Consider the following 16,802-nt stretch of genomic DNA (forward strand, 5'->3'; position numbering starts at 1 on the left):
TTCTAGTATTTCTATTTTCACAAAATATGAAAATATAGGAAAAGATGATATTAATCTATGTTATAGTTGAAGCATGCAATTGAAAATGAAAGGTTTATGTAGGAGCCTTTTAAAAATCCTCATGCTTTATTTTTTATTTTAAATCAAAGCTTGTTTTGTTTATTCTCTTCTTGTGAGTATCTTCTTACAGTTATCTGGCCAACATCAGACTGTTGTCTGCTATCATGTTTAGGTTCCATGTCATTGACTTCTCAGCAGAACCTTTCACTCTATCCTGCTCTAAGAACTAAAAGATTTTCAATGAAGTAGTCCAAATGAGAATGCAGGAAGTGCACTTGTAGAATCATTGATTAACTTAAATCATTGTATTTCGACATACATGGTTTTTAGGTCCCCATAGCTCCCTAAGAATTTGTATGTGATGTCTTTGATAGCTTTCCAGCCCTCTGTTTGACCAGTTCCCATTAAAAAAATATATCCAGAATCATGAAAATACCTACCTTCTTTCACTTTTCCTCAGTTATTTAAAACATACTCTCTGGGGTAGAAAGGGCTTCAGGAAATGTTTCAATAGTCCAAGCACAATATGAAGTGGAAGGTGAAGACCTTAAATGCAAGAAAGTGCAAAAAGCACAAACACGGATATTACTTATAGATCACTGTGTATTGTTCAGTATAGTCCAAATCATTTGGCCAGAATCAATGCTAAGCTTTTTCCAAGTCTAGGAAGGCTAAATGAACTGTTTTCCTCTTTCCCAAATGCCTCTCCATCAGCATCATCACTGCATAAGTAGCACCAGTTGTTCTGTATCCTCTCGCAAAGCCACACATGTTTGGCAAGATGGTCCTAATGCTGCTCGGGCTGACATCAATATTGCATTATCAAGTTCTTCAGAGTATGGCAATGGAGATGGTTGAGGTGGCAGTTAGAGCAGATTGTGACATCACCCTTTCTTTTCCCAATGGGTCTAGTAAAATTGTCTGCGAGAAAGATGGGAACATTTTTTCTTTTTGTCCTCCAAGCATTCATTGAAGGATTTTGCTAGGAATTCTGCTCCATACATTCCCAAGATCTTTCAGACTTCAGTAAAGATAGGACTGGGTGTTTGGCATTTTTCATGGCACAGATGATAGCCACTCAGAGGTACTGCATCTTCTACTGTGTGAACTCTAAGAATTGCTGGATGCAGAAAATCCTTGTTGCAGATCACATCGTATGTGTGACCAATTATTTGTCATGTCTCAAAAACTGGGTATTGCCTTCTTCTAGTCATTCACTGTACATCAGAAATGACGTAAGCCATACTTCAGTAGATGTCCATGGTCTTTTGCTTTGCCACACGTACATTGGGTGGGCTTCCAAGAAAAGCCACAATTCCCCAGTTAATATTTTGATCAACCACTACTGGACTGTAAGCAGGGTAAGTGATTTCCATGTTGTCCAATGTTCCTAATTTCCTTATTGTTTCTCTGATGGTGCCAACCATCCAGCAATATGGTTAGACTTGATCTTCCATTCATAAACTGATGATAACAGAAATATTAAATCTATCATTTAACAAGCAGATGAGAAGAATGACAATGGGATATCTGTTATAAAGAGAGGGTTATTTTATTCCAATGTGTTCTTTCTTGTGTGTATATTTGCTTGATTAGTAGTACCAACTGGTGTGAATGGGAGAGATGACATGACACAACCCGTAATAAGTAGAAATGAATAGGGGAGGATACTAGTTTGTTCACTAGAGGATTCAGGTGGTGCTGAGAGATCTGTCAGCCTATAATTACATAAACTTATGATTGCTTACTGCTGATAAGTGTAACTGAACTCTCCATTCTGTCTTTCACTTTCACTATGCATGATATTAATTCTTAGGTCTGGATTAAGATTGTGGATGATAACTATAAGTGGTGGTGGTGATTATTGTTTTTAGAGAAAGTACAACTAAGCAGCCATCCTTGATAACTATAAGACAATTTGTTTATTATTACAAAGGCTATTTTTAAAAAATTAAGGACCATTTGCTAATAAAATAAGTACCACTACATATTATTGGTTCATTCCTTTTTTTTAAAATTCCATTCCACATACCTTCAGTTACTTTTCCACATTCTTCCATGCTTAGTCAAACACTTGACATAGCGTGGGACAAGTATTTGTAGACCCTTGTCATCGAAGTCTGCTGCCTGTGTGGAAAACCATTTCTGAATTGTTGTTTTGATTTCATCGTTGATGTGAACACTTGCCACCGAGGAACGTTTTCAGATGCAGAGAGAGGTGGTAGTCTCACTAGATGCAAAGTTGAGGCTGTAGGGAGGGTGCACGATGAGTGCTTATGTTTGAATAGGGTTTTTCATTGTAATGAAGGAATAATGTGGCGGACTGTATGACGCAGTATTTATTCTGGATTGCGTGCCTAAGTTTTTACAATGTAAGACTGTATGAAGCTGAATTGATTGGTGCTCCATATGATTTGAAGTCCACCAGCAAAACACTCCCTGTCCCAAAACACCATTGCTATAATCTTGTGGGTTGAGGATGACTGACCTTTACTTTCATTGGAGATATCTGGTGTTGCCACTCCATAGTTGCTGCTTGGTTTCAGGTGTCACAAGAGACACCCATATCTCGTCCCCTGTGATAATGTGGTCCAATAATTCATCTTTTTCCTCATTGTACCGGTACAAAAATATCAAAACACTGGCATATCTCTTAATTTAGTGTTCCTACATCAGCATCTTTGGAACCCATTGATTGCACAGCTTCGTGGAGTCCAAGTTTTCTGACACAATTTTATACAGTACAGATTTTAATACTTGTGGGAAATGCAATGCCAGCGTGGGAATTGTGAATCGTTGGTTTTCATGAATTTTGGTGTCTACTGCACGCACAGTATCGTCAGTTATTACCCGTCCGTCTTCCACTTTCTTCTGACTGTTCTTGAATAAACTCATCCACTTATGAACTTTTCCCTTGCTCATAACATAGAGGTTGTAAACTTCACAGATCTAACGATGAACCCCTCCTGCAGCAATATTTCTTGCTGTCAAGAAGATTTCACTTGAGGCAGGCATTTTCATGACACAGTCTGAAGCACACATGGCTAAATATGGGCATCTGATTGTGGGCAAGGAATGCTGGGATTCGGTGCACGTGTGCAAAAGTATGGCTTCGTGGAATTTCAAACGATGTCGGTGGTGGTCCTTGATGAAAATATAGTCTTTATAGTTTATTGGAGGTTGAGTTGATGGTTTCTAAATTTCTTTTAAAACTCTCCATTCTATGTTGTAATCATATAGGGAATATGTTTTCTTTCAAAATAGTCATGCCATTGTGTTGGTCTTTTAAAGGGAAACTCAATATTTGAAAGTTGTGGGGAGAGAGGTATACATACTTGGTTGCTTTATTCTGTTATGGCTCCTCAAGATTATTGATTGATTTGAGTGATTAATTAATTAATTAATTCATTCATTCATTTGTTTGTTTGTATTCATTCATTCGTTTGTTTATTCATTGACTGGAAATAGTGACATATTATATTTTCTCAGTTTCAGGAGGTGATGTAGCCCTCAAGATGGACCCATATGTATATGAAAAGGAGAATTCATTTGCCAAATGCCATTTACACGTTAAGGGAATGACCTGTGCATCTTGTGTTGCTGCCATTGAGAAGCATTGTCGCAAAATCTATGGTAAATTTTATGTGAAAAAATAAAATAAAATAGAATGCTCAACAGGATATGTTGGGCAAGAAGAGCTCAATAGTGTTTTGTCTGTTATATATTTTTAAATTGTACAATGTTTATTTTTGCAGGAAATAATTATATATTCTCTGTACGTTCCATATTCTGTGTATTTTTCTTTTTATTAAAAGCTTCCCCCTGGTAATAAAATGTGTCTCAGGAAGTTCTTCATATTTTATTGTTTTTTAGTACAAGAACACCAAAATATGACATAGCGTATGGAATTTCTAATATTTAAAAAAAACCTGTTTTATACCAACAATGTTTTTTACCAACTCTAGTGCTAGAATGACCCTTCTTTCTGTATAGCACTTACAATCCACACACATGAACCACCACAGAAGGCCATGCAAACAATATTACTCACCTGCTTCTTGGATCGGATGTTTTGCTCTTGAAATTGATGAAACTTTTCTCTTTATAAGAAAACTCCACCCAAGATATAAACAGGAATACAGATTTCTGAAACACTGATGTAGTCCATCGTCTCAAAAGATAAGGTGATTCATTCACTCATGTCAGATTCTATTTTATAACAGGATATACTGGGCAAATACCCAGCATGCACACTTTTAAGAGATACAAGAGTAAAAATTTTTAAGGCTATGTTTTACTGGTCACTGATTGCATGGCATAATAGAAGGTTTTCCATCCTAAAATGAATGCACTTGTGTTAATTTGCTCTTAGAAGCGTATAACACTGAAAACAAACTTTTTTTGAAGTAATAGTCAAATTTCCTTAGGCCAAAGCAGGGGAAAAAACTTGAACACATTCCTTGCAGTTCAGGTTACTGTGTGTCTGGATGCATGTTATTCTTATCTGCCAGCACTGATTTTGTGAACTTCCCAAAATTGCAGAGTAAATGACTATGTCCTTGTTACACATTTCTCAGAACTCTTTTTTCTTTTTTGCTATTTGTTTTAAGTCGCACCGACACAGATATGTCTTATGGCGATGATGGGACAGGAAAGGAAGGAAGCGGTCGTGGCCTTAGTTAAGGTACAGCCCCAGCATTTGCCTGGTGTGGAAATGGGGAAACCACAGAAAACCATCTTCAGGGCTGCCGACAGTGGGGTTCGAACCTACTATCTCCTGAATACTGGATACTGGCCGCACTTAAGCGACTGCAGCTATTGAGCTCGGTTTTCTCAGAATTTATGGCAACATTGCGTTCATAATGAAGTAAAGGATCAAGGTATACTGATAGTTGCAATCGACACTCCGGTGACCCAAATATATTGTGTTTTTTTTTTACATCTTCAATTCATATAACTTTGGATCACCTGTCATGGCGGCCGCCTTCGTAGCATAACAGTTAGTGTTATTTGCTGCCATCCTTGGGGGCCTGGGTTCAATTCCTGGTACTGCCAGAAATTTGAGAATGGCAGAATGGTTGGTATGTGGTTGAAATGGTACATGCAGCTTACCTCCATTGGGGATGTGCCGGAAAAGAGCTGCACCACCTCAGGATGTGGACATGAGTTTACTTAACTGTCATGACGGGGACTGGAACTCAGGAGTCTTGGTAACTTTTTATCAGACTGGTTGTTTCTTGGAGCAGTTTGGGAACATCTTCTGAGTGAGGTAGGTCCAACCATATGTGATTGGAAAAATGCTTCCCTCCAACCCTCCAACCATTTTTAATATGAGTTGATACAACTATGTACAAAGTTATGTATAGCAAACTTTGTCTGATTGATGTAATATGGTGAAGTACAAGGAAGTCTTTTATACTCTGGCTCACTTTAAGCCTCAACTCCAAAGAGAATAACAACTTACTGTTATTATGATTACTCAATCCTTCCATGAACTGACAGGGATTCCTCAAGCAAAACATACAACAGCTTCTAACAGAAAAGGTATAAAAGCCCTCTGGTGCATGGCTTTTTTAGCCTTTATGGCCACACCCAGTGTTCTCGAACACTATGAAAACCTCCCATGATTTCCTCCCTAACTCCTTATCATATGGAATATTCTACTCGAACTTGATCAGCCAATCGAGTGGCTCAAATTCAGTGTCTTTTGAATGCATCACATTGATTTCCACAAGTCCAAATTCTTGTTTGCACATTTTTCTGTACTGAATCTACAGAATGTACACACTTAAAAAAATAATTTTGCATCACCTTGGTGCTAAGACATCCTCAACCTTTACATACAAATGGAATAGAGATATACACAAACAACATTACAGCTCTCTTTATTGCTCATGAAAACCACACAGTGCAAACTGTACAATCATGCAACTTGCTTTTCTGAAGTTGTGGTCCAGATTGCAGCATACACCAGTACCTCTAATACCCAGTAGCACGTTCTCTTGCATTGATGCATGCCTGTATTCGTTACGGCATACTAAACACTAGTTCATCAAGGCAGTGTTGGTTCAGATTGTCCCACCCTTCAACGTCGATTTGGTGTAGATCTCTCAGATTGATTGGTAGGTCATCTCGTCCAAAAACAGCCCTTTTCAATGTATCCCAGGCATGTTCAATATTGTTTATGTCTGGAGAACATGCTGGCCACGCTAGTCTAGAGATGTCGTTATTATGAAGGAAATCTTTCACAACATATGCACGATGAGGGTGAGAATTGTCATCCATGAAGACGAATGCCTCTCCGAAATGCTGCCTATATGGTTGCACGATAGGTCGGAGGTTAACATTTCTGAATCGTATAGCTGTTTCGGAACATTCCATGGTCACCAGTGGCGTACGTTGGCCTCACATGATGTCACCCCAAAACATCAGGGAACCACCGCCTTGCTGCGCTCGCAGGACAGTGTGTTTAAGACGTTCAGCTTGACCAGACTGCCTCCAAACACGTCTCACGATTGTCTGGTTGAAGGCATATGCAACACTTATCTGTGAAGAGAATGTGGTCTCAATTCTGATGGGTCCGTTCAGATTGTTGTTGGGCCCATCTGTACCGCGCTGCATGGTGTCTAGATTGCAAAGGTGGACCTCATCATGGATGTCGGGAGTGAAGGTGTGCATCATGCAGCCTATTGCGTACAGTTTGAGTCGGAACACGACATCCTCTGGCTGCACAAAACGCAGTATTCAGCATGGTGGCGTTGCTTTCAGAGTTCCTCCGAGCTGAAATCCATAAGTAGTGGTCATCCACTGCAGTCATGGCCCTTGGGTGGCCTGAGGAGGCATGTCATCGACAGTTCCTGTATCTCTGTACCTCCTCCATATCTGAACAACATCGGTTTGGTTCACTCGGAGTCGTCTGGAAACTTCCCTTGATGAGAGCCCCCTCCTGACAAAACGTAACAATGCGGATACGATCAAACTGCGGTATTGACCTTCTAGGCATGGCAGAACTACAGACAACACGAGCGGTGTACCTCCTTCCTGGTGAAATGACTGGAACTGATCGGCTATCGTACACACTCCGTCTAATAGACCCTGCTCATGCATGGTTGTTTACATCTTTGGATAAATTTAGTGACAAGTATGAAGGATGAGTTCTCCACCTAATCAATACTTTATTTTACATAGTGTCAATGATTTACATAAAAACAGTACTGGTTTCGACCCGTAAATAGGTCATCTTCAGCTGTTAGAGAACTTACTTAATAGCGACTGTACAGAATAAACAGTACTAAAATTAAACAAGAATGCCATTAAATAAACATGATACCACTATTCTAAAATTACTTAATTTTAACATATATACATATAGTACAGTTTTGGGGTTAAGGGTGTTATTTTCAAATATTACATATATTGAGGCTGGAATCGGATACAGTTCTTGGAGTTGATCAAGAATCACTGGTATTCAGATGTCAGGTTATCTGTGTTAAAGCCACTATTATGTCCAACGGTTTATGAGATCTTTGAGTGCATAGTTGTGCCGAAAATATTCGGGGGCGTCGTGTTCCTTGTACTTGTACTTGAACTATCAATACGGACCATGAAACTAATAGATTATAGTAAGTTTAGTGACATCTAGGAACAGTCAAAGGGACTGTTTTCTTGATGCAATATAAGCATTCAGCGTCAGTGTTCCGGCAATCTTGGAACCGAGGTGGTGCAACACTTTTTTGATGTGTGTACATTGTGACTCCTTCCTTGTTGACCATATCATTTCTTAACTTAGTGGAATCTTAAAACTCTAATACTCTACATACATCATTCTCTATTCTAAAATTGTCTTAGTTTCTGTTATCTAGATCCCTTAAATTTGTTATTATACTCTCAAGTTCTCTTTTGTAGAACCCTTCGTCATCATTCCTCTTACGTTTCTAGCTGTAGGTTTGATCATCTGAGAGAATGGCGGTCCTGTGTTCAAATCTTGGGGTGGGCATCCCAGCTCCTTTGCAATAGTTCAATTTGCAGTCTTTTCGTCCTGACATACTATTTATACTCTGCCTTGATACAGTGCTTTCTCTGTCTCGGTTACGCTGTACCTGTTTTCTCCTACCTGTTGTCCTTATTCTGGATATATCTTCTAACAGTTCTAAATCTGGCAATGATTCAGACTGGCTGGGGCCCTTCCTTCGATATTAAGATTGGACTGTAATGTCCTCACTTGAACTGTAGCCATATTATCGGCTGTGACTATTATTACTTAAATTGGGACAATGTCCCCTTCTATACTCTTAAGAACAATCTTTCATACCTGCATTTCCTGCAACAACCACAGTATAAACAACAAAGTAGCATAACTACATAAGAACTCCAATTCTCAAGTTAAGTCTTCAGATACATTAACTTGCTAATAATCAGTATTTGCTTAGATTTACCTTTCTATCATTGCATCAATAGCATGGTTTGAAAATTTCTCCATAATTACTCTATTATGTTCCTTCACAGCAGTCCAACTCAAGGAGCAAATCTGGTATTATGTCTTTATTCAATCTGTAAACTCTGTACCTGTGATATACTGTCACATATCGTTAAATTATACAACACCAATATCCTTTCTCAAGACATCTCTAGTAGGTATAAGTCATTCAGGTTTCTTGAGAAAAACATTTATATACCTATTTCCATCAAAAGGAATCCAGCTGGATGAATTGCATAAATTATACACAACACTCAAAATTTTACATTGTCCCACTTGCTCTTCAGTGAGCTAAGTCTGTTTTCTTGTCACACAATTATTTTCTTCCTAAATACATATAAGGTTATTAGGTTTACCTTTCAGCAATATGGAGAATAAAACACATTCTTCTTCTTTACTTCTGCTTTTCCCGCACCTATGGGGTCATGAGTGCAAACTGTGTCACAGGTGGATTTAGCCCTTTTATATGGCTGGATGCCCATCCTGACACCAATCCTATGTGGAGGGATGTAATCACTATTGCATGTTTCTGTGGTGGTTGGTGGTGTGGTGTGGTGTGGTGTGGTGTGGTGTGCTGTCTGAATAAGAAGAGGAAAGGGTTGAGACAATCACAAACAGCCAGTCCCTGAGCCATAAGAATGAATCGGACTTGATTAAAATCCCTGACCTGGCCAGGAATCGAACCCAGCACCACTAACCATTCAACTAAGGAGTTGGATGGAGAAGAATAAAACACATTCACATAAAAAATATTTCACTCAATCAGTTGAGAATTTTCATAAAACATAGACTATTATATCCTTGGTAACTTAAATGATTACTAATTTATATTCTAGGTAAGGTACATATGTGTCAGTCATATGGCAGGTTGTAAATTTTGGAAAATCAGTCTGAGTTGTATAGGCCTTAACTAATTTATCAGGACTTAGCACTTGCACTTGCACAATTCCTAACTATGCATTCATATAATTATCCACTATTATCTCATAGTGCTCATTAACAGCATTCATATTACTACCCAGTATTATCTCATAGTGCTCATTAACAGCAGTAAGGACCTTGTAACTCTATCCGGTATTTATTCTAAAACTATTTGAAGTTTTGACTGCCTAAGGGCTTCCATTTCATCTGAACCGTCTTATTCTGTAAACATATTTGAACTTGTCACTTATTTCACTTTGCCAGTCGTTATCTCTTACAGAGTGCCATTTACAAATTGTGGTAATAGTTGGTTTTACGAGGCCTTTATTGTTTCTGTACTGATTCATTACTTTTCCCTTAGTAGTAATAGCCAATAGTTGGATTCAATGTACTTTTAGGTAGCATGCTGGCAAAATGAATAAAGTCCTGTTTACAACTTTCACGAACTTTCTGTGTACTACAATATCAAAATGTGTTAATCAATTTAGATTGACCTACATCAACTACAACAGTATTCTTCCTTGCTTATTGAAAATTTGTAACAATCTTGGCCTCTGTTCATCCCTGGTATCACACAGGGGTTTTCTTGGTATCCCTGATTGTAAGGGCTCTTGGGCAATTTAGCTTGGACTATTATACTAATCTCTTTTTTGCAATTGCAATATCTATCCATGATAAAATCTTACAGTTGTGAACTCTGTGCTCAACTCTGAATACCAATGGTTCTTACTTCATGAGGATTGACCTCTAGACTACAATCTTCCTGCTTGTAGCCCCTCCTGAAAGGTACTAACAGAATATATGCAATGTACATCGCGTACTAAAACTTTGCTGACTCCTTGCTTTCCCAGGTTAGAATTTGTACTCTCCCTAAATTATCGCAAGAAATACATTTCATAATAAATCCGTATTGTTGGTCTCAATAAGAAATAAGGTCTAATTGATTGAGTGACTCCACCTTTACAACACAATATTCTCTTTTATTTTATTTTAAGAAAAGGGACATGTTTCGTCTCTTCTATTGTGAAACATCTTCAGCCTGAGCTATTATGATAACAACACATGATAATCTTAATATTAAAAAAACAATGAATGTTGAAGAGTCAAGGTGACTCAATCTGTCACATTGAAACACAGATTTTTAAAAACACAGTTCGTGTAAGTCTTAAAACCAATTATTGAATGATGAAAGTTCCATTGAGTTTTGATGTACAAAATTTATTAAAAAGATGGTCACATCGTGCTAAAATCGGAGTTCAGACTTGAAAAATGCTGATATGATCTCATGTTGGAAGCCTTGAGTACGTGAATATCTGATCAAACAAGGCTTGTTTATAGGTGGAATAACTCAATGTTGAATTGTATTATGTGGCTGGGCAATTCTTGCAATCCATATATTATTTAGAAAATCTAAGAAGAAAAAGGTAAGAGACTTGTACGAAATGTTGAAATAAATAAAGTGTTTTTACGGCGTCTGAGTACGTACTTCTCCGCCCTGTTTGTCTCTCTACCTTGTCCGGCCAGTTCATGTATGACTCCATGTGGGAAGTTGTCTGTTGTTAATTGTGAGCTTTGAGCAGCATGTTCCAGAGCAGGGGTGAGGGGAGTGGTGGTAGAGGGAGTCGAGTGGAGGGGAACGGATGAATTAAAAGCATTAGAATTGTTCGTATTTTGGAAATTTTTAAAAAATAATTTTTTCAAAAAGGATGTAAGTTTTGGAGATTTCCTTTTGATTACTGTTGGGGTTAATTTCTTTGATCAATGTTAATAAAAATATTTTGATATATGTTGAAGAGCGCCTTTATTCATTATTTTTAAGATGGAAAGATCTTGTTCAGTGTTGGAAAATTAATGGTTGTAGTTAGACATGTGACTACTCATGGCTGAGAATTTACCATATATTTTGGCATTAACGTGTTCTGAATAACGAGTAGAAAAGCTGCGTCTTATTTGCCTAATATAGCTGGCGGAACAATGGGTACAATTCAATTTATAGAGTCCTGAATTAGAGAATTTGTTGTTGCTTGTTGTTTAAAGGGGCCTAACATCGAAGGTCATTGGCCCAAATTAGATAATTTAGATCTGGTATTGGTTTTATGATGATTAAAAAACAAAGTAGAATTATTATTAACAGTCTTAAAAGCTATATTAAAGTTCTGTCTTTTAAAAAGATTTGTAATTTGATATATCTTATCATTATTGCAAGTAAATGTGATGTAATTCTGTCTTTTTTTTTTTTTTTTTTTCTTTCATAAGAGTGGTTACAGGCTTATTTCTGATTTTATTGACAATTTTGTCAATAAATGATTTATTGAAACCATTTTTAATAGCTAGACTATGAATCAAACTAAAGAAAGTCGCTCTTTTTTGGACTTTGGGGTGAAAGGAATGCCGTCTTCTGGTAATGTATAGTCTAGCTATTAAGAATGGTTTCAATACTGATCTGCATTTAGGGCCGTTGCGCAGGTGGAAGATTCCCTATCAGTTGCTCACTTGGTCATTTCTTAAAATATTTCCTTTTGAATTCCAACTTTGTCTTCATGTTATGATCTTTCTTACTTAATTCATTCAAGCTTATTCATCTACTAATGCCTTTCCATACCATCTCTGCACTGACAGCTTGGAACATACCGCGTACTTGAGTTGAGCAGCTTGTTTCTTCTTACCCCCCCCCCCTCGCCTGCTGGGCTGAGTGGCTCAGACGGTTGAGGCATTGGCCTTCTGACTCCCAACTTGGCAGGTTTGATCCTGGCTCAGTCCAGTGGTATTTGAAGGTGCTCAACTACATCAGCTGCATGTTGGTAGATATTTACTGGCACGTAAAAGAACTCCTTTAGGACTAAATTCTGGCACCTTGGCATCTCCGAAGACCATAAAAATAGTTAGTGAAATGTAAAGCAAATTAAATTAATTGATTAATTATTCCTTACCCCACTCCAATCTTCCCAGCCCTAAAGCTATATAAATAAAGTTTTAGGGGCTCCACTGTCTGTAATAATTTAATTTGTTTTGACAGTTTTTCAGATATTTATTTGTTTTAAGTTAACTCAAGACCATATCAGTGGTTTTTATTTTTTGTGTCACGGTGAAACAGCTCGATAAATCTCGACCAAACTTCATATTTACAGTATATTCATCCAGGGGAGGGTTTATATATGTGTATGATTTAAAAATCACTGAATAGACTGGGGGTTTATAGGAAACCAGAACAGTTTTCTTCCTTTTCTGTTATACTATTGATTTTCTGTAAAATCCATGGTCTACATGTGAAATTTCCCTTCATTTTAAACAACTTTTGTAATGGACATAAGTTCATTTACTCTTCAAATGACTGAAATTATTACTATTTTCTGCGGCTTTCATGCTCTGCATTGAGTGACCGACAATAAACCTACTGGTTACCATGGCAAAGCCTATGGCAGCTTACCAGCAGGGAAGTAAAGAATGTCATTTTATCATTCCTGTAAACTCATGGTTGTTCCTTGGGTAGACAGCGAGACAGACGTCAAGCTGCCATTCTGTGGGATATTTGCGATATACCGTTGGAGGTTACAATCGTCCTTGAATAGCACTCCCTTTGCCTTAATTTCTCCTCTGTTACTGCCTTCTTACATCCGTAACTCATATCTTCACAATTTAGTGACGGACACTTCATTTTCCAATACATCCACTTGGTATTTACATATTTGTTCTCCGGCTGTCCTCATTTACAATCCTATTTTCTGTTATTTTCAACGTTCTTAACTGAATCACTTTCTTCTTTAATTACTCCGTATGTATGCGAGTGCTAATCCCAAAACCTGGATGTTCTTTCCTTTGAGGAAAAATTCCAAGCTGTTCAAATGTAGGCTATAACTTTTTGGTTCCGAAAAATATCGAAATTAACTCAATTTTTCGTATCTCAATTCTTTATACGTTAGATAGCGCTGCATTTCTCGATTATAATCAAATCTCTCCAACTCCATTGTGATTGTCATTAGGAAAAGGGGCCTTTATTTATAATGAAAACTCTCCATCTCTATTGTGAATGACAGTTGGCAAGTGTGTAACTGTTCCACCTCGTCAAAACACTTGAGGAGATGAAAGTTATTATCTTGGGACACATGAATATTAAATAAACTATTTGTGGCTTGCCCGCAAATTGCCACACAAATAGAAACAATTAACATTCCATGGTTCCCCATTTCTCTATGTAATGTTTGGGCGCCATGGTTACAGTTTTAAATAAAACTGTAAACCAAAATTTATATTTACTAGCATAGAGACTTATACTGAAATCACAGGGGTAGGATTTTAAATAATTAACCATTAAGTATTGCTTAAGAAAGAAAATTAACGCAATATAAAATACAAATGAATTTATTATACAAAAAAAATGAGATGAATCGGAAAAGTTTCCTTAAAGCGTGGAGGGATTTAGAATTTACTGAATTTACTAATTGCTTGCTTTATCTAATTGAAGTTCACCAATTGCAGCTTCCGTTGAAGTCATCTGGTTTCCGTGGTTACTCGTTCTCTCCTTCTCGATGTAGACTTTGCTCCATGGACATCCTTCCTTCCTTCCTTCTCTGATATGGTATGGGCTATCTGGACTAACACTCCCTATTTGCCTAGTCTTTAAATTAGACATTGGCCCTATACTTGTAAAAACTGATCAGTGTTGATCGTGAGAGGAGAAAATTCAGAGATATGAATTTTTCCATATTAGTAGAAATCTCAATCCAACTGAGCTATACTATTTATACAGTACAGATTTGTACCAAAATTCCGTAGACTTGAACTAAACATGGTTCTTCGTCCAGAATATTTACTGAAAATAACACAAGCCGTAAGCTTGTTTCGTTTCACGCAGATCCGATAACATTACCGCAACTAAGTACTGTATCGAAGCGATAACACATTATACAAAAATAACTATGTCACGGAGCGACCACACACTGTTTCAAAAATCAAATCACGTCGTACAAAGTAGATGTTCACAGTAGAAGTAGTAGTGATGGAGTATCTCGTTAGGTTGTAAGGTTGTAAGGTCCCCTTTTCGTGTTGAGAATCAGTATATATCCGGGCTCACCCCCACTCTTGGTAACAGTTCAATCTCAAAACTCATATACAACAAAGTATCTGATTCGATAGATCGAAGCATCAACTCCCCTTCCCTTCTTCCTCGACAAGTCTAGAAGGCGTGGCGATGATATCGCTGACCAGCTTGCAAGCCTCGCGCACGGGTCGCTGTTTACTAGCCTTGGTCATAAAATAAACCCATGACTCACGCAAAATCCCAAGCTTCAAGAATAACCCTCCGTATACACAAACATGAGATGAAATGAAAACAACTATGTCTCAACATATTGACCGTATTTACAACATAATGAATTCTTATCCTACATAATATAATAATTTAAATAATAAAACGATGTTATCATATATACAATATGATTCCAAAAAGCCTTGATTACAAATGATTGACGTTGAATAAATATGTTATTACAAATAATTGCCGATGGCGGATAAACTTGATATCAAATGATATCACGTAAAATGATATTATATTAAATTAGTAGGGCTGGAGAAGCCTGGACGGTTACAAGTGGGCCTTCCGTTATAGTAGGAACTCCCGAACTCGATTGTGAATGGCACTAGGAAATGTGGCCTGCCCATTATTATCAAAACTTCTCCAAAGCCCACCTTACATCGGAAACACTCTATGGCATCCTCCCACTTTTGTTTCTGGGATAGCCCTAAGGAACATGCAGTTTGATATATCTTACTCACTGCGCGTACAGTAATTTAAGTAGAAATCCGTATACATGGTAGAATACTATAGCGATGCATGGGTACATTAGCGAGTTTGCAATATTTTTGTAACACTGCTCTTTTGTTAGAAATCACCCAAAGCAAACTGTTTTCCTTTGGATCCCTTCTAGTTCTTTAATAAAGTTATGGTGAGGGTCCCAGACAGTTTAACTATAATCTAATTGGGGTCTTACAAGTGACTTATACACTCTCTTTTCTACTTCCTTATTATAACCTTTAGGTCCGGTATTATAATGAAGGTTTAAACTCAAGATTGAGTTAAACTGTAACTTGAGTTTAAACCAATGTTGAGTCTTATAATGACTGGCCTAAGTTAAACTGAGGTGAAGAAGGAAATGTACAATCTTGGTAGCAGTGACTTGCGAGAAAAGATGACTCGATAATGTTTGACAGTGACTTGCAAGAAAAGATGACTATCAATAATGTTTTGTTTACTTCTTGTAGGTAAAATGGCGGATAAAAACAATAAATGTTGTCCTAATTTTACTTGTAAGGAAATATAATTGCTTGTGCAATTAGTACAGGAATATTTATATAGCCCGTGAAACAGTGGCCTTATGAATTCCTCTGAAATCTCCCATTGTAATAAACATACTACCGAAGGCATAAAACCACAATGCTATTAGTAACTGATTGAGGGGTTCTACAGCATGATTTCTGAAATAGGAGTAACTGATTGAGGGGTTCTACAGCATGATTTCTGAAATAGAAGGAAGTTACTTTATTTTCTAAAATTTACACTTTTGATATTCAAACAGTCCAGAAAGTCATTTTTACATTCTTACCTTTTCATTGCATGTTTTATTCTAGCACCAATTTGCTGAAATAGGGTTATGACAGTCTGTTTTGTAAGCCTAAACCTATTTAAAAAACTCTGTTTCATTCCATATATGAAAGTGATGTGCCCTTGCTCGAAAAACTCGTGGTGCCCGTGGTCGTTCAATGATTTGAACTATTTCTTCATCATCGCTTAATATTTCTTCAATCACCTCAAAAATATCTTCGAGATCCATTCCTTCTGCCATGTTGTAAGGTTATGTATTCTTTAACTTCAGTTTAAACGGTAGATGAGTGGCAGTAAAATTAATCTCTAGTTAAACTTAAGTTTTATAATACGCGACTAACAGATAAACCGAAGTTTAAACTAAACCAACAGTGTAAACCTCTGTTATAATACCAGCCCTTAAATACTTTTGTAACCATATGAAGAGATCTGTAACCTTTATTTACCACCTTCTTAATGTTATTTCCCAACAAAGATCTTTCCATATCTTAACACTGAGGTACTTTCAGTGATCCCCATGTGATACTTTCACCCCTTCAACACAATAATTAAAAACAAGATTATTTTTCCTCTTGGTGAAACTTAACAACCTGAATTTTCTCCCCCATTTACCTGACCATTCATCCTATTTACCTGTGTTAATCTTTGGAAATTGGCTGTTCACTTGAAGAAAAAGGTGGGAGATATGATCTCTCCAATAAAAAATTACCACTTAGACCATTCCCACAACATAAAGTGAACCCTCCT

General features: G+C 37.3%; 1 protein-coding gene across 8 annotated transcripts in view; it reads left to right on the forward strand.

The window, feature by feature from the left end:
- Positions 1-16,802, forward strand: part of ATP7 (copper-transporting ATPase 1) — a 570,660-nt gene that overhangs the window by 366,812 nt on the left and 187,046 nt on the right. For all 8 annotated transcript variants that reach the window (XM_067134917.2, XM_067134919.2, XM_067134923.2 and 5 more), the window contains one exon: positions 3,550-3,693. In XM_067134917.2, the coding sequence (XP_066991018.2) occupies positions 3,550-3,693 (144 nt within the window). The remainder of the gene's footprint in view (positions 1-3,549; positions 3,694-16,802) is intronic.

This window comes from Anabrus simplex, chromosome 1 (genome assembly GCF_040414725.1).
Source record: "Anabrus simplex isolate iqAnaSimp1 chromosome 1, ASM4041472v1, whole genome shotgun sequence".
Taxonomy (NCBI): Eukaryota; Metazoa; Arthropoda; class Insecta; order Orthoptera; family Tettigoniidae; genus Anabrus; species Anabrus simplex.